Source organism: Grampus griseus (assembly GCF_964374135.1).
Source record: "Grampus griseus genome assembly, chromosome: 11".
Lineage (NCBI taxonomy): Eukaryota > Metazoa > Chordata > Mammalia > Artiodactyla > Delphinidae > Grampus > Grampus griseus.
The window spans coordinates 57,429,245-57,455,373 of record NC_139005.1 but is presented as its reverse complement, the minus strand read 5'-3'; the positions used below and the strand labels follow the sequence as shown (position 1 = coordinate 57,455,373).

Here is a 26,129-nt window from a genome sequence, read left to right as displayed (position 1 = left end):
ACAAAATCTACAATTTATTGAGAAATAAAATTCACTCACCCCTTCCCTCCACAGACATATATGTAATGAAATGTAGATAATTTTACAGGAATAAGAAATTTCACATTTTAGAAAAAGAGCAATGAACTTAAAATTCGTATTTTTAAAATTCATAACTCAGAAGGGAACTAAAGTGTAGACATTTGAGGAAACTGAAAGTGATCACTGTCAACTTTTCTCTAGCACAGAAAAGTAATTTATTCATGGTGTTGGGCCCCCTGAGTTACTTAGGATAAATGGTATTCACAGAACATTTACATTCTCATTTGAAAGGCCCCTGAACTGGGGAAAACTGGAAGCCTTTTTAGTTTTCTCCTTTCATCGATGGCAGAACAAAAGAAAATTCCAGCTAACGAGGGGAAAGAATGGCATGGAAGGAGTGGGAAAGCTACAAATGGGAATTGGGCAGGAGACTGTCTTCTGTTGAGCTGCTCATCAAATACGTGTCCAGTGAGGGTTGCAAGCCCTGCCATCTGCACTAGATGCTGGGGATAAGAAGATGAAAAAATTCTTGTCGTTTTCAGGTAGGGCGTGGTGTACCTGATGGCGGTGCTGAGTGCTGAGTCCTGTAGCAGAGAATGTGCAAAGCACATCAGAGTGGAGAGGGCTCAGAGACAGGAGATGTTGTTCTTATGGGATGGACAGGGGCAAGTTAAGAGTGGGGAGGAATCCAATGGGCGACAGGACCAGGAGAAACAATGGTCCATGTGTCAAGGGACTGGGAACTGGTGGGTGAGAGATAAAGGTGTTCCAGGGGGTTGGAATCAGATTCTGAAGGATGGTGCTTGGAAGTTTGGTTTTGGTATTGAAGACAATAGGGGAATAACAGAAGATTTTTGAAGCAGGGAAGTAACATGATTCAATTTCTACTTAAGAAAAATTCTCTTTGGAGAATGAGATGAATGGGTAAAGACTGATGGTGGAAAGTCCAGTAAGGAGGGTGATGACAGTGATCTAGGAGAGTGATTCATGGGTCTTTGGTGAAGAATATTTAAGTTCTACTCTCTTAGCAAATTTCAATTGTACAACACAGTATTATCAAATATATCAATCTTTGATATATTTGAAAAAGAACTAACTTTTGGAAAGAGCCAGAACTCCAACCTGGTGAACAAGGCAGGTAATAAAAGTAGGTAATGTACAATATCTTTGTTTCACATTTATTTTAAAAAGTTAAAGAACTTCACAAGCCGATTTTAGACCAAAAGTAAGGAAAGGGCAACACAATTAAATTCAGAGCAAGATGATTTTCAAAGTGAATTTCTGGGAGAAACTGATTCTCCAAGGTGAATTTAAAATGTTTTGAGGAATGGTATTATTTTATGAAGGTATAGTCTCTTAAATGTTAAGAAAAACTTTAGGAAAGAAAGGGTTTTTAACAACATCCTGCAGTTTAAACATTACATATTGTCATCGTTCACCAAAATTACACTGAAATCCAGTTTCGGGATGGAAAAAATCTGTCATGCACAAAAAACCTGTTACCGTTTTTTTTAAACTTATGGTTAATATATGGTATTTTCAGGTAGTGTGTGGTCTACCTGATGTCAGTGCTGAGTGTTGAGTCCTGTAGCACAGAATGTGCAAAGCACATCAGAGTGGAGCAGTAGTTATGGTATTTTCAATATATATTAATATATATAATAATCTATTATAGTATATATTAAAATATATTATACATTTACATAATATATTAATATCTATAATATATGTCAAATATATGGTATTTTCAATCATAAAATGGAATTTAATATTTACAAATCTTAGTCATCTGAGCAACAGAAGCATTTTCCAGGACAGTTGTGCTTAAACCTTAGTGTACTTATTAAAATACCGATTCTCAGGCCCTACTCCAGAGGGTCTAACTCATGAGGCAAGTGAGAACCTGGACTCTGCATTTTTTTACAGTCACCTCCAGGTGATTCTTAAGCACTTAGAGAGACTCACATTGAAAAACTGTTTGACCAGGAGAGAAAAACAGGCAGGAAGAACTGTGTGGTCACCCCGGTTTTGCAGGCAGAACAATCTCCGCCAATTCCCAGCTAGGAACAGAAACACATTTTGTAGGCAGTTCAATAGCTTGGCCTCCTTCCCCTTTATCAGAGTTTCACGTCTGCTGACTGGCAGAGGGCAGATTGCAAATTTACTGCTTTTGAACCTGTTCCTGGAAATGATCATGAGCAAAATATTTGCCTTCTCCTAGCAGATACATGCACAAAGGCCCAACAGTACAGGTATAGAGTGAAAAGAAAATATTAGGGGAAGACCCAAAAGAGATAAAAAGTGCTCGATGTTGGGGAAGCTGCCGAGAGGGAGTACTCACAGAGAGCGGAGGCTAAACAACTGCTGGAAGGTGTTGGCTCGAATTTCACACATTTCATTATGTCGCAGGTCTCTGAAATGACAGGTTCCAAAGATTCATTTCAGAGCCACAGGTTTCAAAGATTAGTCTTCAGAGAACTTTTACAGAGGGGTCACCTGCCCTCAGTCACAGGAACACATGAACTACGACTACCGAGTGACACTGAGAAAAATTTCTTTTTGTTTAAAAAAGAACACTGCAATGTATCCACATGAAAAAGTATTGCCTCTCTTTCAAAGCCGCTCTTCCCTTTGGGTGAATCTGAAGCTATATTCCAAATGCCAACATCATTCAAACACCTTGAGGATGCCTCTCTCTGCCCTCTGAGTCTTTCTTATATCCTTGGAGGGTCTTCAGGAGTGTCAAGTCGTTACCTTTCAAGGTGGATTTTTTTTCCCCTCCCTTCCTCGCCCAAAGGCATTCGGAGAAAAATTAAGCAGAAAAGGATAGATGGTTAGTATTGTTTTGACCAAAACCAAAGCATGACTATAAAGCAACAACGCTGATGTTTTATGGAGGAGGCAATTTTCAGAGAGGAATTCTAAAATGTTTCATGCATAAGTAGCATCAATGGCACCTGAAATACGACTAATACGGCACCTCTTCTGAAGCTTACTATTGTGATTTAGAATAGAAATTTTTTTTTTTTTTTTTTGGCCGCACGCACGGCTTGCTGGATCTTAGTTCCCAGACCAGGGATCAAACCTGGGCCCCCGCAGTGAAAGTGCCAAGTCCTAACCACTGGACCGCCAGGGAACTCCCATGAAGGTTACTATTGTGAAGCAAACATACCAACAAAAGTACCCCCATATTAAAACATAATGCCATGCATATGAGCCTCACTTGTGTTCAGGAAAAAAAACAAAACAAAACAAAAATAATGCCACTCATTGGAGGTGTAAGTTCAAAAAAGTTCCAAAGCTCAAATAAACCCAGTTCATTACTATACCAGGTTAGGAAAAAAAAAAAACCCACAACATACTAAATGCCTTACTTATAGTATAATGCATGGTAAAATAATATCGTCTATGTCTCCCAACTTTACAGACATCCTATACAGTCACAGCTCCTGTGTGTAAGAAGGGAAAGCATCACATGTCTCCCCAGTGAACCACAGGGTAAGCAAACCAATGACCCCTGGAAATGTGAGTTTTGGCTCTTGGTTTGCGCTTGGTGACTTAGAGACTCTTACAGACATACATTTTCTGAAGCTTTCGGCAGACTGAAAAACTGGGTAAATCTTCTAGCAGGTTATAAGATAGATCTCTGAAAAACAGAAGGTACAAAAGGGAAAAATCTGTTACATATTAATTGTAAGGAAACATGCTTTGCTCTCTTTTCCCCTCCACCATGATCTAGCTCCCAAAGGCAGACTATGAACTTTTCCCCAGCCCTGATGTGCAGCAGGTAGTCATAGGCATTATTAGATTAAGCAGTAGATTCAGATGTCAACTGAAATGTAACTGTTATACTTCTTTAATTGATTTAAATAATTTACTTAATGAATTTATTTATGTTTTGTTAGTGATGATCTACAATGTTCTAGCTATTATCTTACAGAAATGAGTACAAATTAAATTAAATAATTGTGCCTCTGTTTCTAAGAGCTGCTGTATCTGTGCAGTTGAGAGAATCATTGTTGGTTCTTTTCTAATCAACAGAAAAAGAATCCCAACAACAATTCAAAACATAGCACTAACTTTGAAATCAATCATTACAAGGGGGGAAAAAGAATCTAAGAAAGTCTTCAGCCCAAACTCAACAAATTACAGAATAACAAAAACATCTGGACATATTTATAGTATAATATAACTAATCTGAAACAAGCCATGGTAATTTGCAGAAAGCTTAAAAAAAGAAAGCTGGTAGATAAAGTAACAGATATATATATATATATATATATATATATACATATATATATATATATATAAAAAAATCTTGCCTCATGTTTTAAAAGTTATCAGTTAATCAACTAACTCACTTTCATGCCTGATTCTAATTCTTAAAACCAGATCACCACTATGCAACTGAAAAATCCATATTGTTTTCTGAGAGGGTTTTAAATTACTTTATTTTTGAAATTGATCACTTTATCTTACATTTATTGAATAAATAGAACTTAAGTAGAAATACAGTTCAATTTACTACACATGAATAATTCAGATAAAGCTGTGTGCAAACACAAATTTGTAGTTTACACTAGAGATTTGAAAGACCAAACCAAACCAAACCAAACCAAAACAAAAATGCCCCACACCTATGCACAAATACAGCCGATTAACAATATGGTGTGTATTTTTGGAAAGTAGTGAATGTGATAAAATGGACACACATATTATCAAAGCTGATAATAATCTGGTTCACTCATTTCCACAGACAGCAAGGGGAACAATCCTTCCTGTGTAATTCTTAGTAGAGGGTACATGAAACCTTCTTCTACATAAAGACACAGTGTCACCACCTTCCTACCTATTACCTAATGATTTTCATGGCTAGCATTGATCAAGCACTTCTTATATATAGACACTGTGTTTACAGCTTGACCTGAATTATTTCATTTAATCTTTGTGGTCACCTTATGAAGGAAACATCTGTGTTGATTCCCATACAAAGCAAAGACTAAGATCACCAGCTAGTAAGTGGGGAAAGCCACACACAGTCAAGTCATTCCCATGGAGAAGAAGCAACTTGGAGGCAAAATCAGTCATGTACAGTGACATTGCCTCATGTAACAGCTACTCAGTGGATGACGCAGCCAAAGGAAGAGAGCTCTCAGACCTGTACTTCCAGAACAGAAAGCAGAGTGGAGTAAATGTCATGACCCCGGGTTCTACTATCAACTTTCATTCTACTTCGTTGATATGCTGGATGAAGCATTGATGTCTTTTTCAATTCTCTTCTTTAACGAGAAGATACTTGCTTTGCTGATCTTGCAGGGTTGTTGTGAAGAGCAAATCAACGCTACAGGTTGATGTGCTTTGAAAATGGCCGGATACTGCCATTAATGCAGTTGCTGTCTTTCAGGCCTTTCTAGGTTTCCACTCCAGGAAAGAATAATGGTGTAAAGGAAGCGAGAAAGACGATGATAAGAGCTAACATGGTCGAAGAGTTTGCAGTGCTCCAGGTGCTGGTATAAGTGTTGGACGTGTAGTAACTTATTGCGTCCTCATGACGATCCCCTGAAGGAAGTGGCTACATCTCTTATTTTATAGGCTGGGAAATGGAGCCCCGGAAGGGATAAATAACTCACTCAAGATACTGTGATAGCATAGAGGCCGGATTTGAACCAGAAAAATAGACCCCAGAGCTTCTGCTCTTAATCAGTTCGCCAGTCAGCCTCGGTGTATGCAGCTTTAGACCCGGGTGGTTTACTGTTCGCTGTGTGACATACTGGAGACAGATGCGATATAAATACTGGCTCCCTATTTATTAGTTACAGTATGTGAAATCCTGGTCATGTTACTGAGCCAGCTTCCTGAAGAAAGGAGGATAATTATGCTTATTCTTGGTGTGGTGGGCAGAATTCGAAGACGGCTCCTGAGATTTCCACCACCTGGTGTCTATACTTGTTCTCCCAGTTATTCAATCAAACCATCTGCATTTGAATTCGAACTCTGCTACTTTCTTGCAGTGTGATTTTGACAGATGTACTTTACTTCCCTAATTCTCTCTTTCCTCACCTGTATCTATACCTTCTAGGGAGATACGAGGTGAGGAAGAGGAGACTTGTTCTTAATCCCCTTCCTTTATACATGAACGACTCACTTTAAGGCTGTTATGTGGTTTATTGCAACTCCTATCACTGAGCAACTGCGGCCTGAAAGTGACGTAGTGGGCTGGGGAGAGGGGAAGGCAGAATCACTGAAGAACGTTCCCATTCTTCCACTTGACATTTGTAGAGCTGCTTGTAGTTCTGTTACTCCGGAAAGCTTGTGCTGGAATCACAGGCGTTCGACTGCCGCAGAAGTCTGCCATGTGAGAACAGAGCCATGCGAGAGACTAAGGGTGCTTTCACTACATCCCAGCAGTGCTTGAGAAGGAGATCACAGGGCGTTGAGGGGGGAGGCTGAACATGGAAGGTCAGAACAAGGCTCTCCCAATTCCTATAAACTACTTTTTGTAAGATGTGGGAAGGGCAGAGGAAAAAAGCCCCAAGTCAACAGAAATAACATATGCAAGCTGTTTAGCCATTAGATGAAACATTAGAACATGGCACCAGCAACTATACCGGAAGAATGTTTGCTTGCCTTTATCAAGGTCTGTGTGGGTCTGATAATTTTATTTTGGCATCCATATTGGGTTTTTGATCCATGATTTTCTTTTTTTTTTTTTCCTGCTCTGCAGAGGATTTGAGGCTGGGGGCAATGAAGTTATTTTGGCTTGTTCATATCCATTTTCTGAAGGGAAATGTGTGCTAGTTGAAACTCTAATGGGAGACTGTTTGGGACTTGGAAACAAGGGGTACGTCATTGCCATTATTACCAGGGTCACATCTGAGAGCCACCTCCCTGGCCCCAAGTAGGCAAAGGAGGCCTGACCTCCTGAAAACCTGCGAGGAAAGAACTTTCTCCTCTTTTGAAGGATTATTGAAATAATGTTGGTCATTTCACCCCCGTTTACACAACATTATTGCTTTACTGACACGCACAGCACTTGGAGATTCGGTAACTGATCGCAGACAGTTTGAGGAAGAGATGAGATCTGTGCTCCAGTTAAAGTCCTGTGGAAACACAAACCAGACATCATTCTTGTATTTAGGCATCACACAGTGACATATTTTGATTCACTGATGTTAAGACTGGTCAGGCTTGAAGGGTAGTGCAAGTTCTGGGCAAAGTCAAGAGCCTACTCAAGTACTTACAGACTCTCCAGGCTCGCGGTACCAGTTAGATCAGGAAATTCAGTTATTTGTGAGGCACCATTCAAAGTCCTAGAAGGAGGAGTACATGAGTATTACTGGGAGAAGATTCTAGGAAGGGGTCATTTTTATGGCCATTTCAAAGCACTTGAAATGTTCATTTGGTCTTCACAGCAACCTTGCAAAGGGAAAATGTTCTGTAAGAGAAATAAACACTTACAGTATTCTTAGTTCAGGTAAATGTTGAAAAGCAGATCTCCCAACAACCTGGATAGGGTTGTCATAGAAATGTCTGAAAAAATCCAAAGACCAACGTCTTAGTATAAAACTTGAATGACAAATGAACACCTGTTCAGAATTTCAACAAATGCCTTCAATGTACTTGTGTAATTTTGATTACTTGGTTTCAGGTAAACCTCAAAAGTATTTTCATTCGTATTATGAGACTTTTGCTGAGAAATCCATACTACATAAAATTGAAAATCTCTGACAGCAAGGCAGATATGAATGTCAGCTCCTATGGAGAAAAGCAAGTGAACTGACTACAGTTATACTTAAAGCTCTTCCTCTGCCTCCAATATCTGTGGCCTATCCATTGAGTGGCAAAAGGTAGTTCAAGGTGCTGGCGGTTATATCATTAGCTAAAGAAAGATGAAGTTCTATATAGTCACATGAGGGTCATATCCTCTGGTCAAATCTTATGACACACACACAAAGGATCCTTCAAATTATTTGAGAGGAAATTTGCTACTCTGGGTTTTTGTAACATTAGATTTTAAAAAATCAATGATTGCTCTAAAAGGTAAGACATTATTAGAACTTCAGAAATATTTTGTTTTACAGATGTTTTCAATGTAAAGGTATTTGAACCGCCTGGTCAATGGAGTCCCACAAACAGTTCTTAGCTGAGACATCCTTCCAGTTCAATTAAATTCAACAAATATTTATTGGTGTCTCTTATGCTCAAAGCATGAGGGTAGGTACTGCTTGCCGTTAAAGACTGATTTATTAAGGAGGCTGTCATTAGCTATCTACTATGTGCCTGGCATTATGCTAGATGCTGGGGATGTGAATAAGAATGATAAGGTGTTCCTGCCCTAAAGAAGCTTGGAATCAGTTGGGATAAAACAAACAAATAAGGGGATATGACTCTCTGGTTGACAAAGCATTTTCACATCTAGAGCTCAATTAATCCACCTGCCAACTTTATAAGATCCACGGCATAGACACTTAGGTACTATTTCCCTCATTTTTGGAGGAAGAAGCTGAGGCTCAGATATTTTGGTAAGCTCATTATCTCCCAGAGCTTCAACTTTCTCATCTGTTACACTAAGGTAATAATACTTAGTAGTAGGGTTTGTGTGCACATTAAAAGAGCTAACGCACATGTAACATCTGGCACAGGGCCTGGGATATAGTTGTCACTCAACATGCCAAGTCCCCGTCCGCACTCCCACCCTCTGACTTCTTCTTTTCCCTTCGATTAGACAACTGGTAAGAGAAAGGGCTAGAGCTGGACTATAGGTCTTTTTTGTTTGTTTTCTCTTGTACATCTTTTTATTATAAATCTTTTTCTAAAATATTTTTATTGAAATATAGTTGATTTACAACGTCGTGTTAGTTTCAGGTGTACAGCAAAGTGGTTCAGGAATATATATATATACACATATATTCTTTTTTTTCATTCTCTTCGATTATAGGAGGACTATACATCTTACAATTTAGAAATGGAGCTGTCCTCAGAATATTACATTATCCCTTATCTACACTATGTGCTTGTTTGTATGTAATTAGGTTCATATACCTGCGTGCATGTAAGTACAATGGGCAGCTATGAATACACATGCTTATGTACATAAGGCATAAGTATCACAAACACAAGGCGGAGCTATAGGGTTCTCAGGAGGGAGTTCTCTCATGAGGTCAAGAAAAACTTCATGAAAATGCCATTTGAAATAGACCCTGGAAAACAGAATTTCGACAAGCATAGTTAGGGGACGGAATCATAGGAGCAAAGGAAATAAAGGAGGGGATCTGTCCTATGAATGTAGCTTAGTTGGTCTGGGTTATGGCGTAAGGTAACTGAGGAATGGGTCAGGAGGGTTGGCTGGGGCCATGTGGAAAGCTGAGACTGTCAGGGAAAGGAGTTGGCGTTTAATGTAAACAGACAACACTGACTGTATGTTTCACAGCAAGAGAATGACAACATGGATGCTGTGCTTCCAGGGTGAGCACTGTGCTGGTGGTAGAGGCAGGGGGGTGAGCTTTAGACTGGTAGAAATCTAGAGGTAATGGCTAGCAGAGGGGCTGGTGGCAGAGGGGATGGAAAGAAGTTATGGATAGGATGGGGACCACAGAGGAAGAAATGAGGCCTGGGTAGCCAATGGACAAGGAAAGCAAAGAAATCTGGGTTGGGGGGAGTATGGGCGGGGACGGTAGTGACAGAGATAGACATGGAGGCAGAAGCAAGGACAGAAGAGCTTCCGGGAGAAAACAGTCAAGGCCAGCAAAGAGTGGAGAGAAGTGCTAATAAGTATTGGGGGGCTGTTAGTCCTCTTCAAGGGGTATTAACATATCAAAAGGGTGATTAAGAAAACCAGTCCTGTGGCTTCAAGGAAAGAAGGGGCAAAGAAAGGCAGTGCAATCTGCCAACTTCTCAGTACGTAAATACTCTCTAATGAGAACTAATGTTTACTGGCAACAAACTTTAACCCCCTTAGTTTGCCAACATACTGTCAGAACGTTTCAGAAATGATGAATGGTATTTTTTTTTCTCAGTTGTCAGGGCTAATTGGGATTCCAGAGCATTTGTGACAAATGCTACACGGCTCCAGAAAGCCTCTCTATCAAGTTGGCACAGGATGCCGGATATCTGCCAGGAAGTACTCTAGAGTCCTTTTCAAAAGTCGTCCTTACTCTCCTCCATATTTCAGACCCCCCACCCATGACCTTAGGCCAATACTATGTCCCAAACTTGCCAGTTGTCTTTTAATTAAGAGCCAGCCTATTACTTACGTATTTTCACCTTCCTATATGTACCTACACAGGATCAATTTTCTGTTTGTGCTAACTATGAAACATAGAATTAATCCTACTTTGAAGTTGTAACTCTATCTTATGCCATTATGGCATACAGATCCTCATATACACCTTCCTAGAACATATGCACCTTTCCAGAATTACATCCTAGTTTGTATAAATGTAACTCAGTGTTTGGACTCGAGAATGAATGGGTATCGAATGGCTACTTAGCGTAAAGCAGTAGTCTCCTCATCTCCCCCTCCTTGCGGTAAAGGACCTCTATCATATATAATAATGTATGTATGTATGTATTTCTATTTCAGCTTTATTGAGGTATAATTGACATATAAAATTGTACATTTAAAGCTTACAGTGTGTTGGTTGGATATATGTATACATGGTGAATGGATTCCCCCAACCTAGATAATTAACTATTTATCATATATTTATCTTTTTGGGGGTGAGAACATAATAATTTATGTTTCTACTATACTTGGGTTCAAGTTCTGAATGACTAGGTGACCTTGACATGGATGCTGTAAAAATCAGTTTTATTCCTTAGGAAATAGAGATAAGCAAAAAAGCATTTCGTAAGATTATTGTGCAGTGACACAAGGCATTTGAAGATACCAAACATAAGGCAATGCACATTGTAGGTCCTAAGAAAAAGAATCTCTAATATTGCTTCAGCATTTGGCTAAAACTTAGCAAAACATCTCCATATACACTACAGTGACCGAGACAAAACTTGGGCAAATATAGTATGCTTAAAAGTGCAATTCATGTTATATGGCAGGATAGAAAAATCGAAAAGAACTATGGCTACTTACATTGTAATAAGAGAAGGGTTGCCTACAAAGGCTTTCTCAGGTATCAACTTGATATTGTTGCTATGAAATCCTCTAGAAAGAGAGGAAAAGATAATTTATAGAAAATAACCTGTGGGGTAAAATCATTTAATAGTCCCCTCACCAAACCCGTGGCAATAATCAGCAATTTTAGTAACTAGAGGATAAGGTTAAATTCCTCTATGCATTTTGAAATGTTTGTGCCCTCACGTACTCTCTAGGAGAAAAAGATATCACAAGCTGTCATCTGGAAAGAGGAATAAAGAATCTGAAAATAATACCTGTGCTTTATGGAAACTTACAACCTAATGCTATAAAAAGAAAATCCATCTGTTAATATCCAATAGAGCATCATGGTATAACAACTTGAGACCGAGGAAACCATCTTTGGAGAGAGGATTATGATCGCTCCTCTTTACCCCATTTAAAGCCAGGAGAAGAGAAAATTGACTTAAGCTGCAGTGAAGTAGAGAGTTAAGTAATCTCCTTATGAGGACAAAATTTCCTGAGCTGAAGAAAGGTGCCCCAGCTCAGTGAGTCTGTAATAACAAATTGATTCTCATCTGTCAGTGCTAATGTTGTCTGACTGGCAGAGGGGTAGAGTCAATGGTCTTTGGTCTATGTGGGCCTGTGGCTGAATGAGGTGAATGGCAGTCTTGGGGCTGCCTGACTCGGACAATGATGACTTCCCAGCTAAGCCCCGTGTGGGGTTTCCTGAGGCAGAACCACATAGAGGTTTTTTCTTATAAACAAGCCCTGCTGTCTACCTCCTTTAGCTGTGTGTCTTATTTCTCTCTGCCAAGAGATAGCCTCTCTGTTTATTTTCCTTTCCAAGTGTTAGAACATTACATAGGTTATTCACATTTTTAGGTACAAAGAAAAGTAATTATAATATATAAAAGACAATATATGCAACCTAATAGCTGAAAGTTCGCTTTACTGTAGTAAAATGGTGAGTTTCTTTAAGAATTAGATAAGATTTATGAAACATTAAAAAATATGAAATAATGTATATGAAGGCATCTAGCACTACACTAGGCACATATATTGTGTTCCTCCAGTCCTATGCAACCTAGGAAAGTTTGTCTTTTTGAAATGCTCAGCAAATCACTGAATTCCGATAGAGTTCTCTACAAACCTATAACGTATATAAATGTTGGGAAAATGTGGCTTAGAAAAACAGTATGGCTTAAAGAAATATGTATCCTTTTTTCTAATATATATATATATTAGAGAAATCCATTATAAATTAAAAAATGATTATCTGCCGTTTGTTGGTGATAGAAGCAAATTAAATATATTTTGGATGTAATTAATCATTATTTACATGACCTTTTAAATTTTTCTAGTAAGTCGTATTAGGTGCAATCGTCAAACATACTTTAATATAAATTCACAAAGAATAGTTCTCCCACTAAATTTGTCCTACTTACAGTTCTTTAAGGTTGGACAGTGTCCTGATTGCAGTGGGGAATTCATCAAGATTATTATAATTTAAATCTCTGAAAATAAGTAAATAATATGTTCAGTTTTTCACTTAAAAATTCATATATATTACATTTACAAGGAACGTTAACATGCTCTTCCCATGGACCAGTATCATCGATAACAATTCTCATTCCTTTTCTTAATGAAGAGAGATTGTGTTGGTTGTCTGACCACCATCATTCCACAAGTATCTGCATTAAAATGGTCATTAGACTGGTCATGAGAAATTTCAAAAAGTCACGGCTCAATGGCACTGGGCATTAAAAGAAGGGAGGGGACATACAGCAGCGTGAATGTCCAAGCGGGAGGGACGCTTGGCCAGGTGTTGGCGGCTGGCCGCTGTAGCTCTTCACCCGAACCCCGCTCACCAAGCTGCCAGCTAGTCTGTACCCTCCTCGGGGCTCCTGAACCACATTCGCTTTCCAGTCCCCTCCTCCATTCTCTGACTTTGTCCCACTGCTTTTCAGATGTCCTAGAGGACATCTAGGAGAGTGGCTTTGTTCCTGACTCTGGTACAGTTCCTGTCTTTCTCCCAGCCTGAGGTCCAGGATGGTAGCCTACTTTTGGAGAGGCTTATGTGGTACAGGGTACTCTCAGGAAGAACCTCAGGTCTAGAATTTCCACATGGTCACAAATAAAGATTCAGATCCGAAGGGTGACGTCTGTGAGGCAAAGCTCTCTATCATCCTTCCTGCATAGAGACGGAATGGCCAAACAATCTCAAATCATTCGTTTCTCTGTTATGACACAAATGGCTTTTCAGTTCCATTACTCACAAGCGCTTTCTAGACTTAACTCCACCGTTTATCTACATCTCCATATGAAAAAGTAATTTCCTCCTTGTCTCTGGGAACGGCAGATTTCCCAGATGACGCAGAAAAACCTTTCGGTCAGGCAATCAGATGTGGTTAGATCTTCCTCTGTGGGGAAGAATTCCTATTTAACTTTAAGAGAAAGATAATTTGACCAAGTTAAACATGAATCAAGATTCCTACTTGTCTGGCACAAACCATCCTTAAGCTATACAGCAGGCAGGAAACTTGTGTCTTTTGTGGACATAAATTTTCTTCCTGTTTGTAAATCTCTCCAGATGCTCTGTTTTGATTAAACGAGGATTGGGTCCTTATAAATTACTTAGATTTCTAGTGAGGGAAAGGAAGAGGTTGGGAATAACCAATCTACTGAGCCTCTGTAGCCCTGGGCAAGGCGAGGGAAGAGGGGACATTGAGACTCACATGAATTTGCCCTGAATGCATGTACTGCATGAATTTGCAATCCTGGGTCCTTACCTCAAGCGCCCTGTGGTGGTGGTGGGGGCGGTGAGGAAGACTATTTATGGAAATACCTATCAAAGCCCATCTTGTTTTTCTGTTCCTGTTGTGTTGAAAAGGACTGGAAGGTGCTATCCATTGCTAATATTCCCCAGGCCAGCCTTTGTGTAAATAAGGGAGATGTTCTAATTTTTCCAAGCTGCTGATGGGAACAGCTTGCCTGTGCCTTTAAGTCGACTTCAAAGTCCTGCCTGGACAAGTTCACCTTTGGCATCTCCTTATGAGGATGATTCCTCCTTTCTAAGAGGAAGCACAGAGTGACTTAAGTAACCCTGGAAGGACAGCTGTTAGGTCCCGCAGGAAATGAGTGGACCCAGATCTGGTTAGAAGCTAAATTGACCAGGTACAAAGTGCTGAGCTCTGTATGCAAATGAACAAGGGCTCCAAAGCCATACGAGATGTGGTCTTTGGTCATGTCCTTCCGCAGTCCTGGTCAGAGCCAGTGTTGCAGATTCAGCGGCGCTGTGTGGCTTATTACACTGGAGTGTTAGAAACATGGACGTGAGGAGGGCGCAGCTGGAACCACTTCCTCTCCCAGCACGCAAGGTGATCTCACTGCCTGTGAGCACCCTCATTAGGCCTCTTACTCAACAGGGCGATGAAGAGCAGCCCCTCCCCTAGGAAACGGCTCAGCCCTGGGGAGGCCCGTAAGAACTGTTCTCGCTGTGGCTCTGGGTGGTCAGCTGGCTGGACTCTATGTATTTTTATTACAGACCAACTCAGAACTGAGGTTTTGACCCACTCTTTGGAAGTAGGGTATAGTGGTAAGCATGGATTTTGGAGTCAAACCAGGGAAGGAAGCAAATCCCAGTTATGCACTGACTGGCTATGTCGTGTTGATAAAGTAACTTAACCTTACTGGAGCCTAAAATGGTATGGTAGCACCTGCTCTCATGGGATGTTTGTAGGAGTGACTGAAACAATGTATGCTGAGTGCTCAGTACAATATTGGTTAGAGATACACTCAATAAATGTACTACTGTTACTACTTTGTAGACTTCCGAGTTGCTTCAGCAGGAAGCTTCACCATTTGCTCATGAGACGCCTGTTCCTTCTGGATTGGACAGAGTTTGGCATTTGCTACTCCGCATCCTCTCATTCAGGGGGGTTGGACCAGACTCATGAATAGTGAGCCTGAGTGACAATATGGAACTGATCCTTGACAGAACACATTCCTAAGCAAACAGTCACTGCTCAGTAGAGGACATCTCATTTAGCTTATAAGGATTCTAACTAATTTATCACTCTTGATAGATTAAAACAAAATCTGTTTTATTGTTCAGCTCTGTAGGGTGTGTGTGGGTGGGTAAGATGAAGCCACTGTAAATATCTGTTTAAAGCTCAGGCAATTAACCAAACCAAATAGCAAGTCTGACTTGAAGGCTATTTCGATTCCTTCAGAATAGTGCTGAAAACACTGAAAAAAGGGAAACAAATAAAAGGTCAACTCACAGAGTCTCCAGGCTATGGAGCCCATCAAAGCATTTCTTTCCCAGGGAGTGGATTCTATTGTTATGGAGATGCCTGCAGGAGAACATTACTGACGGTCAGGAAGGCACACTGCACATGGAAACTTACGCACAACATTCTGATTGCTGAAATCCCAAGAAACTTATGCTAAAGAATGCACTGATTATATATAAGAAATGCTTTGTTTAACGTTTTTGTTTGTTTGTTTTAAAGGCTATCCTCCCCGTTCACTCTTACCACAGATGATTCTATACCCCAGAATTTAATAGGCAGTCACAGTTTTACCTTTTGGGTTTGAGATAGCATGGAGTGTATAATAATCATGGAGTGAGCAACGAGACTGATAAAAGTAAATTCAGGTTGTTCAGTGTGGCTTTGGGATGTAGGATACTAACTAGAGATTCTGACCAACACTGACAAATGGAGGATGGAAGGAAGGTCCTAGGTGTACTAAGCACATTTTCTATTAAAGCTGATGGCTTATCATGGCTACATTCCCAGGGTGGGGCTACAGGTTAAGAGGAAACAACAATGTCAGCCACAGAGAATGGCGATCAGATGTTTTGGCTGCCCAAGGAGAGTAGTTATCTTGACATAGTATAAATGGCTCTAATTATCATCTTTGGCTCAATGGTTAAATTGTTTAGGTCAGGGCGGGCCAGTGAGAACAGCTGTGTGCATAACTGAAAACCGGACCAAGTCCCAAAGGGGTTTTTGGAAAATGGGCTTAAGGACAGGGGGAAAAAGAATAGCTGGATCTCTGTAAATCCATTCGCTCTAGTGGAGGGAAAAATTAAAGCACCTACCCAGCTTCTGGTGGGATAGAAGCGTCACCTTTGTATGTGAAATTCAGTATAGAAATTCGTTACTATCACCCCACATGTCCTATCCTTTCAGACTAAGGTTTTCATTCTAATAAATATATGTTGGTTTCATGTGACATCTTTGTGACATTTATTGAGGATTTTTTACATGCAACACATGAGGAAAGAGGGTTGAGGGGAGCCTAAAAAGATGGATGAGATGCTGGCCAGCCGTCAGAGGAGTATATACTGCAGTGCAAGAGACTGACGTGTCATCAGGAAAAGTGGAGTGATTGAAGACAGCGATGGGCTGGTGGGGGGCATGGAGCAAAGCCAGAAATAGTGCAGAAGACGCCTTCCACGAAGTCTCCATGCAAACTGCTCTTAGAGGCTGTCAAGCAGCTACTGTTGTCCTATATCAGGATTGATCGACATAGTTATACACGTGGGACATCCTTCTACACTCTTGAACTGATTAGTTTTCAAACTATTACTTGAGAATCTTTTTGATCTACTTGAAATAGTGAAATCTGGACCTCAAAGGAAAAAAGCCATACAAATGCATAGCTCGCTGTCAAGGGTTCATTCCTCGCTTCTGTTCCCTTGGAAGGGGGTCAAGAAGTTCTTATTAAATAATAAGAAGGGCATATTTCAATTTGACCTGCATTATAAATTATTATCAGAAATAAGGGATTTTTTTTATTAACTTCGGTCGCAGGACTAACCATACGGCGTGGTGATTACCTGTACAATACACAATGGCTTCCCTAAGACAGAGGTCATACTTTGTTATCTTTGAATGCCTAGCAGAGCTTGGCCCTTGGCAGGTGCTCGATAAATGCTGTTTAATTCTTTTACACAATTAGAACATTTATGAGTCATTTTGGGGGGTTTCCCCTCCCTTAAAATGTCCCTATTCAAAGTCTGAAGGGCTATCTGTTTAAGGTCAAGGCCTTACAGTGAATTACAAGGTGTTACAGTGAATTTAGAAACTGTGAAAAGAGAGAGGAAAAAAATCAATAAAACTTACAGAACCACCAAGCTGGAGAGGTTTCCAAAGGCGTAGTCTGGTATGTGGTGTATTTTGTTCAGGGCCAAGGTCACGGCCTGCAGCGCTGATAAACTTCTGAAAGCCTGGACAGGGATTTCTGTCAGAGAGTTGTCATCCAGCCACAGGTGCCTCAGAGAATACAGGCCACTGAAACAGCTGGGGGGCACGGAGCTGATGTGGTTGGCATCCAGACGCCTGGGGAAGAGAGCAAAGCAAGAGCAGAAGAAGAGAGCGGAGCCCAGGCACAGGACGCGCCTTTGCAGGAAAACCTCAATCTGCTGATTCATAGGAGAGAAACAGGGCTCGGGGTCCTCGGGACCCCCTGACACCTGGAGCATTCTGCTCTCCTGGTAGCCTCTTCTCACTCACGAGTAGAACCATTGCTGTAAAATTCCACAGTGCCGTGATTCTCTTCCAGCCTTGTGGATAACATGCTTTCCGGCAAGGGAGTGGCCTTCCCTGGGGTATAACGTTTCAGCGTGATCTTTTAGCTTCCCTTTCTGACACCGGGAGAAAGACACCTTCTCTCCTCCTTCCCACCCCAAGACAAACAAATGCTGTTACTTTCCTGGACTGTTTTGAACATACAAAACATACTTATTGACTAGCCCTGGGAAAAGATTATTTCAGTATTTGAAAGGGACCAAGTAATTTTTACAAGGCTGTCAGAGGCATGCCTCAGGGAGAAGGGAGGTGCCCCCTCCCCTTTTTCTTACTATTGTGCTGAAAAGCCTAAACCTGCAGGCTTTCTTGCTCATCCCAACCAAAGACATTGAGCAGATGTTTGTTTTTCCTGACATTTTAAATGAACAATAAAATTAACAGCTTTCCCAGTTTTTGCTTGCTTTTTCTACACACTGCTTTTTTTTAAAAAATGGGGAAATACATCTAAAAATAGGTCTAGTTAATAAGCTGTTACAGCTTCAGAGCCAGCAGAGGGAGTGCAATACATTTATTTCACCCTAATCCAACATAAACAATGGCTGTAATGACAATGCCTTAACTTTTCATATTGAAGTGACCAGGCAGACACAAATTGAAATTTTCTGTAAGGTGCATGAACAGAACCATCAACATTCAGCTATACATCCAACAGCCCTCATTCATTTTTTCCAGTCTGTTCTCAAGGCCCACACATTGGTTTGCATTTTCAAAGCTAGGATTAAAGAAAGAGAAGAGTTGCGTTTTAAGCAGCGCATGTATTAGGAAGGATTAGAAAATCACGAGTGGATTTTGAAAAATGTTTTAGGAAGCACTTAAGACTAAACAGATGCAGGAAGCACACAAGGATCACAAAATAATCCCCTGCAGACCAAGTTTAAACAGTTTAGAAATCGAGTTCTCTGTGGTAGGGAGTTAATCTCAATGGGAAGCAGCTCCTCACTTTTGTTCACACATTTCACTCCACCCATGCCCTCGCTCCTGCTTCTCCTGACTGAATGGGGAGGGATGCCCTCAAGGTCCTGGGCCAAGTTTTTTTTTTTTTTTTTGCGGTACGCGGGCCTCTCACTGCTGTGGCTTCTCCCGTCGTGGAGCACAGGCTCCGGACGCGCAGGCTCAGCAGCCATGGCTCACGTGCCCAGCCGCTCCGCCGCATGTGGGATCTTCCCGGACCAGGGCACGAACCCGTGTCCCCTGCATCGGCAGGCGTACTCTCAACCACTGCGCCACCAGGGAAGCCCTGGGCCAAGTTTTGATACTGAGATAAGGTCACTTGGAACAAACAAGTCCGGTGTCACAGCCCACTCACAATTAAATCTCCAGTAGAACAACTATCATTGCAGGCAGCAGAAACACAGCTTCCAAATATCTCAAGGTTCTGTCTACAAATGGAACTGGAAAGGTTTAGACGAACTCAACACCATCTCTTCCCCGTATTCCAGCAACAACATGCTCGGCCTGTGTTCAAATAAGGTATAATGTCATCGGGGCATGAGGAGGTGCTTGATTTTGTTTGACTAAGAGTAAAGCACATATGTAACTCTCCTTAATGACTGCACTGATTAAAGCATGATGATTTTATTTAAATAATATGAAGTTCCGAGTTTTAGTTGACGTACTGATGATCGCTAGTTGCTTATGCTTTGAAACTACAAGTGCTTCTAAGTCCTGAAAAGGACTGACATTCAGGTTCAGTGTAGCCATCAGGTTACATGTACGGAAAAGGCTTTCTCTGCATTGAGTCACAGGCTTGTCTTTTTCGCTATTCAAGTTACTACCAAAGTTTCTGCTGGATCTTAAAGTGACCCTGGTATCAGTTTCCACTGTTAAAAAGTCCATTTCTCTGGATAGGTGTCTTTTATGAATCATCTCCCACCTCCAGTAAAAAGGATGTAATCTGGCTTCTACACCGTGATCTTAGAGCAATGTGCTATCTAAAATGAGTAGGACAGGGCAATTCTTCACAGTCTTAATACTCCAAATACTAATACACCCTGACCCAGTACTCAGGTATCCTGAGTGCAGCATTAAGCTTTTCTCTTTCTCAACAGTTTCTTCATCCAAGAAGCTCCCCATAAATGGTATTCCTTCTCAATGCGGTGTTTTTGAAGTCCACGTCCACCTGGCTGCAGTGGTCCAAACCTATTTCAGAAAGTGGTATATTGTTCACGCTCAGAGGTATTATCTGAGTCAATCTTAACAGAAGATCCCAAGGCAAACCAGAGTATAGAATTCATCATCCAGCCACTCATACAGGTGGTTCTTACAGAGCAAGGTTAAGACTGTGGACAAAGCAGCTGGCAGGGCACGAGTTGTGCCTATTCAGTGAGTAAACAGAAAGCTCATATTATGTCAACCTGGTCTGGTGGGGCAGCTGGGCGTTTTCTATTCATATGCTTGAAAATGCAATTGTTAAGCACTGGAGTGTAAGTAAAACGCGAGAACACAGTACATGAAAACACACGTAGAAATGTGGTTCTATAATATTATCAGGAGCAACAAGAATAACTACATTATACGGCTGCACTTTATAAGGGTTTTTTGGTTTTCATTTCTATTTCCTGCAAGTCACAAAGGTGTGTGTGCGCGCGCAGTCAGCTCAGAATCTGTGAATCAGTGCAGAGGTTTGGGATGAGAAATTTGGGGTCCAAATCAGATAACAGCTGTATGACGATGGCCAAGTCAACAGACTTCAGCGTTCACATCTGTAAACTGGGGGTAACTCTATCTTACTAAAGAAAAGAACACAACAAGACTTTGAAAACTATAAAGCACCTTAACGATTTTTAAAAATCATTACTGCTTGAAGTGGGTTAACAGTTTGCATTTTTGTCTTTTGACCATAAAACCAGTCAGAAAAAAAGAAGTCAATTAAAATTTTCCCTTAGTCAAAAGTTGGTTAACATGAGTGCCAGCTTGTCAGTGAATTTCAGTTCTGAGACATGCAGACTACTTCTTTCATCCCTCATAACAGAAATGATGAAGAGGTGTCTGCGATCAGACACCCTTACTTTTCAGCCTTCAGTATTATCATTATACGTACGTGTGTGTGTGTATCTATATCTATCTACCTATCTATCTACCTATCTATCTATCTATCTATCTATCTGTATCTCAGTATCACAAAGGGCAAATAGTTGTGTTCCTGATACATTACTGAAGAGCACATCTTCACTCTGAAGGCAAAGAAGAAGTGGTGACATGGGATAGATGGCATATTCTCAGAGAAAGTTCCTAGCAGTGATCTTGGCATTTAAGTATCCATCAGTAATGGGGCAGAGGCAGCATAAAGCCTGCAGTGCAGTTAGGTGTAGCAAAATGAAACACTTTAACAAAGGGAGTGGCCTCACCTTCTTCTGGACAAACAAACCTCTTAACTATGATCTTGAAATGCAATCTGAAAAGTAATCACTATGTAGGAAATGGCACCCATCTTATGCTCTGTATGTTACTTATAAGTTACAGAAAATGATAGATAAAATAAAACGTTACCCTACTTCCTATGTCACATGCAACCACCTACATAATGAGCATATGGTAGACTGGAAAGTGCACTGAGTTAGGAGAATTAAGACACAAATTTAAGTCAAGACTCTGTCACTTATTAAATTCTGAGATTAGGGGCATTCTGATTAATTTCTCTGAGGGTCAATTTTCATATGTGTAAAGCAGAATCACAACATGTCACACAATTGCTATGGGAATTAAATGAGAAAAATATATGCAGAAGGGTTTTGCAAACAGTAAAGCACTCTACAAATGATAGGCTTATTACTGGAGAAAAATCTTCACATTTAGGAAGTAGTATCATTCCCCCTGCCCTGAAGTTTCTTTTGTTTGCTCTGAAGCATCTTAATCCTTTGTAATTTCAAATCTCTCTATCGGAGATTGCCATTTTTTTTTTTTTTTTGGTCATATGGACTGGCCAAAATCAGGATGGCTGATTTTCTACTCACTGTACATCCTTAACACCTATGTCCAGCACTGCATGTTTTGATTGGTGTTATAGGAAGGCTTCCTTCACAGAGAAAAGGAGATGCACACATCTTTTGTGTTTCTCCAGCAAAGGTCCAAAAAGTCCCCAAAGGCGAAAATGGCTGAGGAAAAATATGATATCATCTAGTGCAAGAACAGAATTTTTATTAACTATGAGCCTCTGCAGTGCCACTTAGAGGACCACAAGTGATGAGAAATGGATTCGTCATGCCTTTTGGGCATACGTTGAAACTCCTTCTCTGGAGGGAAGCCTGGAGGTCGGAGGGCTCTACCATTGCCAAAAGGGATTCTACTGCACAAACTGCTGGGCCAAGGCGGCTGTTTCTCAGGGACTCTGGGTTGTCTCTCCTCACCACTGGCACCTGGTCAGGACCATCCATTTCACCCTGACAGGCTTCAACAACTTTGCGTATCCAAGGTAAGCGTTTGGAGTCTGAATAACTTCACTCCCAGAAAGTTTCTGGATTACTAAACCTATGAGAAACGTCTCACCTTCCCCCAAGTGATCTTCAAGAGCTGCATAAAACTATTTCTCTGGGATGGGGGTGTCGTGTTGTCTCCAGAGTGAACACCCTAATAATGGATGTGCTGTGGAAAGGTCAGTCTGATAGCTGTGTGCAAGAGGGGCTGGGGGGACAGGAAGTGATCAAGGCAGTTGCAGTCATCAGGGTGAGAAAGGAGGAGTGCTTTAAAGAAGTATGGGAATGTGGAGGAAGGCCTGGTATGAAGGATGCTAAATAAGTTGGTCTGACCAAACATGGTGATTTGCTAGATGTGACCAGAAGGGAAGACAAAGAAGCTATGGTGGTTTAGTGTTCTGGGCAACTGGGTGGAGGGAACCATGCAGGGATGAACGTTACCCAGTATTATACAAAATAAAGATAAAACAGAACTGCATGTTCACTGTGAATACAGTTCTGTAATATCAGTGTATCTTATGTGAGGAGGAGCTGGAACGTAACAGGCAAAAAAAAAAAAAAAAAGTGCTTATTTTCTTAACTTCTCTCTCTGAAGTTTTTCCCTAATGTTTTCATGCATAAAAGCTTAATTTTACAAATTTTCTCTTTTAAAAGAAACATTTTGCCTACCTGCTCCACACTCTTGAAAGGAATTTTTGCTTTATAGATGGCATTATAGTAGGGATTAGAGAATCTATGAGGTCACTCTTGCTATTGTTTCTCCAGAAAATAGCCCTTTACATATATCTTGTATATGCTACCTTGCCAATGTATCACACAAACTTATACCTTTGTTTGAGAATGTCTTTGATGAGCCATTAACTACAAAGAAGAAAGCGTTAGTCAAAAGATAACCCATTGATATTGGCTAATTCCCATCTCTGATGACTGTAATATTGTCAATTATTAACACGGATGACTGGACGAAAAAAAAGGCAAAGGTGTGAAGAATGCTGCAGCTGCAGGTATAATACAGCTTATGGGGACTCTTACAATAAATAGAGCTATGAAGCACAGCATTTGACACAGCTATTTTATATTTGGATGAGCATTTTTCTTCATAAGTTTTAAACGATCAGCTCTCTTGTACACACATTTGTACATTTTATGAGACCATTTTGAACAATTCCTGAAGAGTCAAATGAACACAGTGATTTAGTTCATTTATAAAATTTTAAGAAATGAAAACTGTTTCCATTATTATCTAACTTTTACTATGAAATGAAAAGCATGTAGTTCCAAGCTTGTATATAACACAATTTGACCAATTCCCTAAAGTCTTTGTTATGGTGAAATTTTACTGAATTTTATTGCACTGAAACCAGTGGATCATTGGAATTGAATCTGTCAGATCACTATAATAATACTATCTGGATAGAATTTTATCTATATGAACTCTTACGGATTGAATTCGTATTGATTTATATGAATTCTTCCTAATAATATGAGTCATTTTTATTGTTAGTATTGTTTTTTAATATTTATGAAATCATGACAATGTGGAATTCCACCTTCTAATGAAATTTCCCATCTATAACCTAGGAAGATACTAAGCATATAAACACCATGATTGCTTATATGGGAATTTTTTCTTTCATCTTTCTATTCTCCATCTTATTTACTGGTAAACTTAATGTAAAACCAGGAAGAAAAATTATTGCTTTAGACTTGTCTCTGAAAAGATAAAAAAGTTTTTTCCATCTTTGCAGCTTGGGGAGAGGGAAACTCTAGAGGTTCATTGAAGTGTAGTAACTTAGAGACTAGTCCCAACTCTAGTTTCTGTAATTACCTACAGATGGACAAATCCACTAATGGTGATTGAGGTCAACTTCTTTCACCAAAAAACAAACCCTGGAGTTCTAATTATAACTTTTCTTGGGAAGGGGCAGATATGCTCCTGTCAGAACTAATAGTCATATCATTTATTCTTTCTCTCGGATGATTACCAGGAGTTTTTGCAGGATTAAAAAATATATTTATAGTTACAAAAAAAAAAATAATGTAGAGACTAGTCAGCTGGCTCGACTAGTAGCCGGATGAAGTGTCTAATAGAACCAAACCTCTGCCTCTCTGGCATCACTGGGAAGTACAAGACTCCAATGAGAAATATATTTTAAAGTCAATTTACATGGAGTTGCTCAGTTTCTCCGAGGTCACCATGGCTGTGAATTTTTTAACAGGGAGATGATCTACAGCCAAAGTAACATGAGCGTTGACTTTTTTAGCTTCATTTTTCTCCATAGAAAACAAAGACCTCCTTTTTGTCAGGAGCACCGTTAGTCTCCCAGCTACCACCAGGGTTTGAAATCCGGGGGTCATTTTTGCATCTTCCATTGCTGTCCAGACTAACATTCACCAAGGTCTCTCCATTTATCTTCATCTCCAAGAGTGTCGACTTCCACTGCCTATTAAGTCTCTTATCTCTTCACACCTGCGTCACTGCAACAGCCTCTAGCTGGTCCTTTTGCTTTTGATCTCTTATCTCTTCAATTAATCCTGCAGGCTGCTGCCAGACGAGTCTCCCTACAACTGGGCTCTATGTCGCCCCGTTAGGAATCCACAGTTCTCCCATGTTACCATTCCTTTTAAACCCAAATTTTCCATTCTTATATTCAAAGCTCATTCACCTTATCTAGCTAAACTTTTCTCTTATTTCTGTGACCAAGTCAAGTCCCTTTTGTAGCTTCTTCCCACTGTATCTCTGAGCCTTGTGTTCAGGAACATCCTCTCATTCCTGCCTAATCTGAATCTCATCAACCTGAGACAATATTAGGGTTCCTCTCTCAACCCTACTCTTGAAGTGGGGAGTCCTCAGCTAAGCCAATGGGAAAGCTAAATCTTGTAGACGGATCAACTTCAAAATCCCTCAAGGAAACACTGGGACCCAACTCTTAGCTCAGGGAGGGCAGGGAGGAAAAACCAGGGTACAGAGATAAGAGTTGGGAGCCAGGGAGATCAGTGAACGCAGGCTACAGTCAAAGCGGGGGAGATTAGCTGATCTTGAGCAGCTGTTTAGAACATCATTTAGAGTTTGATGCTTTGGTTCAGTTCAACAAGTATTTCTTGGGTGCTTTCTTTGCAGGTACAGTACCTGGTGCTGGAGATCTAGCAGTAAACCAGGCAGACATGGTTTATAGAGCATGTTTGCTAAAGGGTAGTCAGTCAAATCATTACAATGAAGTGTTAGGTAACAGGAGATGCATGGTAGAAGGACCTAACCTAAGTTTCAGTTTTCTTTGAGATCTAGATCTGGATTTCAAACTGCCTATGTGACATCTCTACTGAGTTGTTCTTCCTTAAACAAGACATTTGGTTTTGAAAATGTTCAAGACCAAACTCATTATCTCCCCAAATGTCATGCTCTACCAGCATTTCTTATCTCAGTGATGGGTCTCAGTAAATATGTGATTATATAAACCAGGAACTTAGGAATCATCCTCCACACCTCTTTCTCCTTCATTCTTTGTAGCCAATTCATTACCAAATACTGCTAATTTCATCTAAAAATTTCTCAAATCCATTTCCCATTCTCCATCTCCACTGCCCCCATCCTGACAAAGGTCTCCTTTCTCTCCTAGACTATTTCAGTAACACAGATCCAATCACGCCCTTTCCTATTCAAAATCTTCCAGTGGATTCTCACTGCTTTTACAATAAAGACTAAAATTCGTGACATGTCCGAAAGAGCTTTCAAGGGGTCTGGACCCCACCCGCCTCACTAGGCTCTTCTTGCACTTTTCCCGCCACATGCTTCCTGCTTTGGCCACACTGATCTTGTTTCTGATCCTTGATGTACCAGCTCCCCTCTCCCCGCACCATCACTGCAAGGTTTTGCACATGTAGTTCCCTTTGTCTGGAAAGTTCTTCCCTCTTCTCTTTGTCTAATCAACTCTTACCTTTGCAATATGAACAAGATACCCTTTTCTCACCTATAGTTTCCTCATCAGGAAAGTGGAGACAAGT

The 26,129-nt window shown here is 40.5% G+C and overlaps 1 protein-coding gene across 3 annotated transcripts in view; it reads right to left on the bottom strand.

The window, feature by feature from the left end:
- LGR5 (leucine rich repeat containing G protein-coupled receptor 5) overlaps nucleotides 1-26,129 on the bottom strand; it is a gene marked incomplete at its 5' end in the record, with an annotated part of 119,674 nt that overhangs the window by 7,674 nt on the left and 85,871 nt on the right. Inside the window, 9 exons of one of the 3 annotated variants that reach the window (XM_082665122.1) lie at nucleotides 2,363-2,434; nucleotides 3,602-3,667; nucleotides 7,050-7,121; nucleotides 7,263-7,331; nucleotides 7,480-7,551; nucleotides 11,111-11,182; nucleotides 12,562-12,630; nucleotides 15,400-15,471; nucleotides 17,251-17,466. In XM_082665122.1, coding sequence (XP_082521248.1) covers nucleotides 2,363-2,434; nucleotides 3,602-3,667; nucleotides 7,050-7,121; nucleotides 7,263-7,331; nucleotides 7,480-7,551; nucleotides 11,111-11,182; nucleotides 12,562-12,630; nucleotides 15,400-15,471; nucleotides 17,251-17,466 — 780 coding nt within the window. The remainder of the gene's footprint in view (nucleotides 1-2,362; nucleotides 2,435-3,601; nucleotides 3,668-7,049; nucleotides 7,122-7,262; nucleotides 7,332-7,479; nucleotides 7,552-11,110; nucleotides 11,183-12,561; nucleotides 12,631-15,399; nucleotides 15,472-17,250; nucleotides 17,467-26,129) is intronic. The other 2 variants (XM_082665123.1, XM_082665124.1) reach the window with 2 other exon arrangements.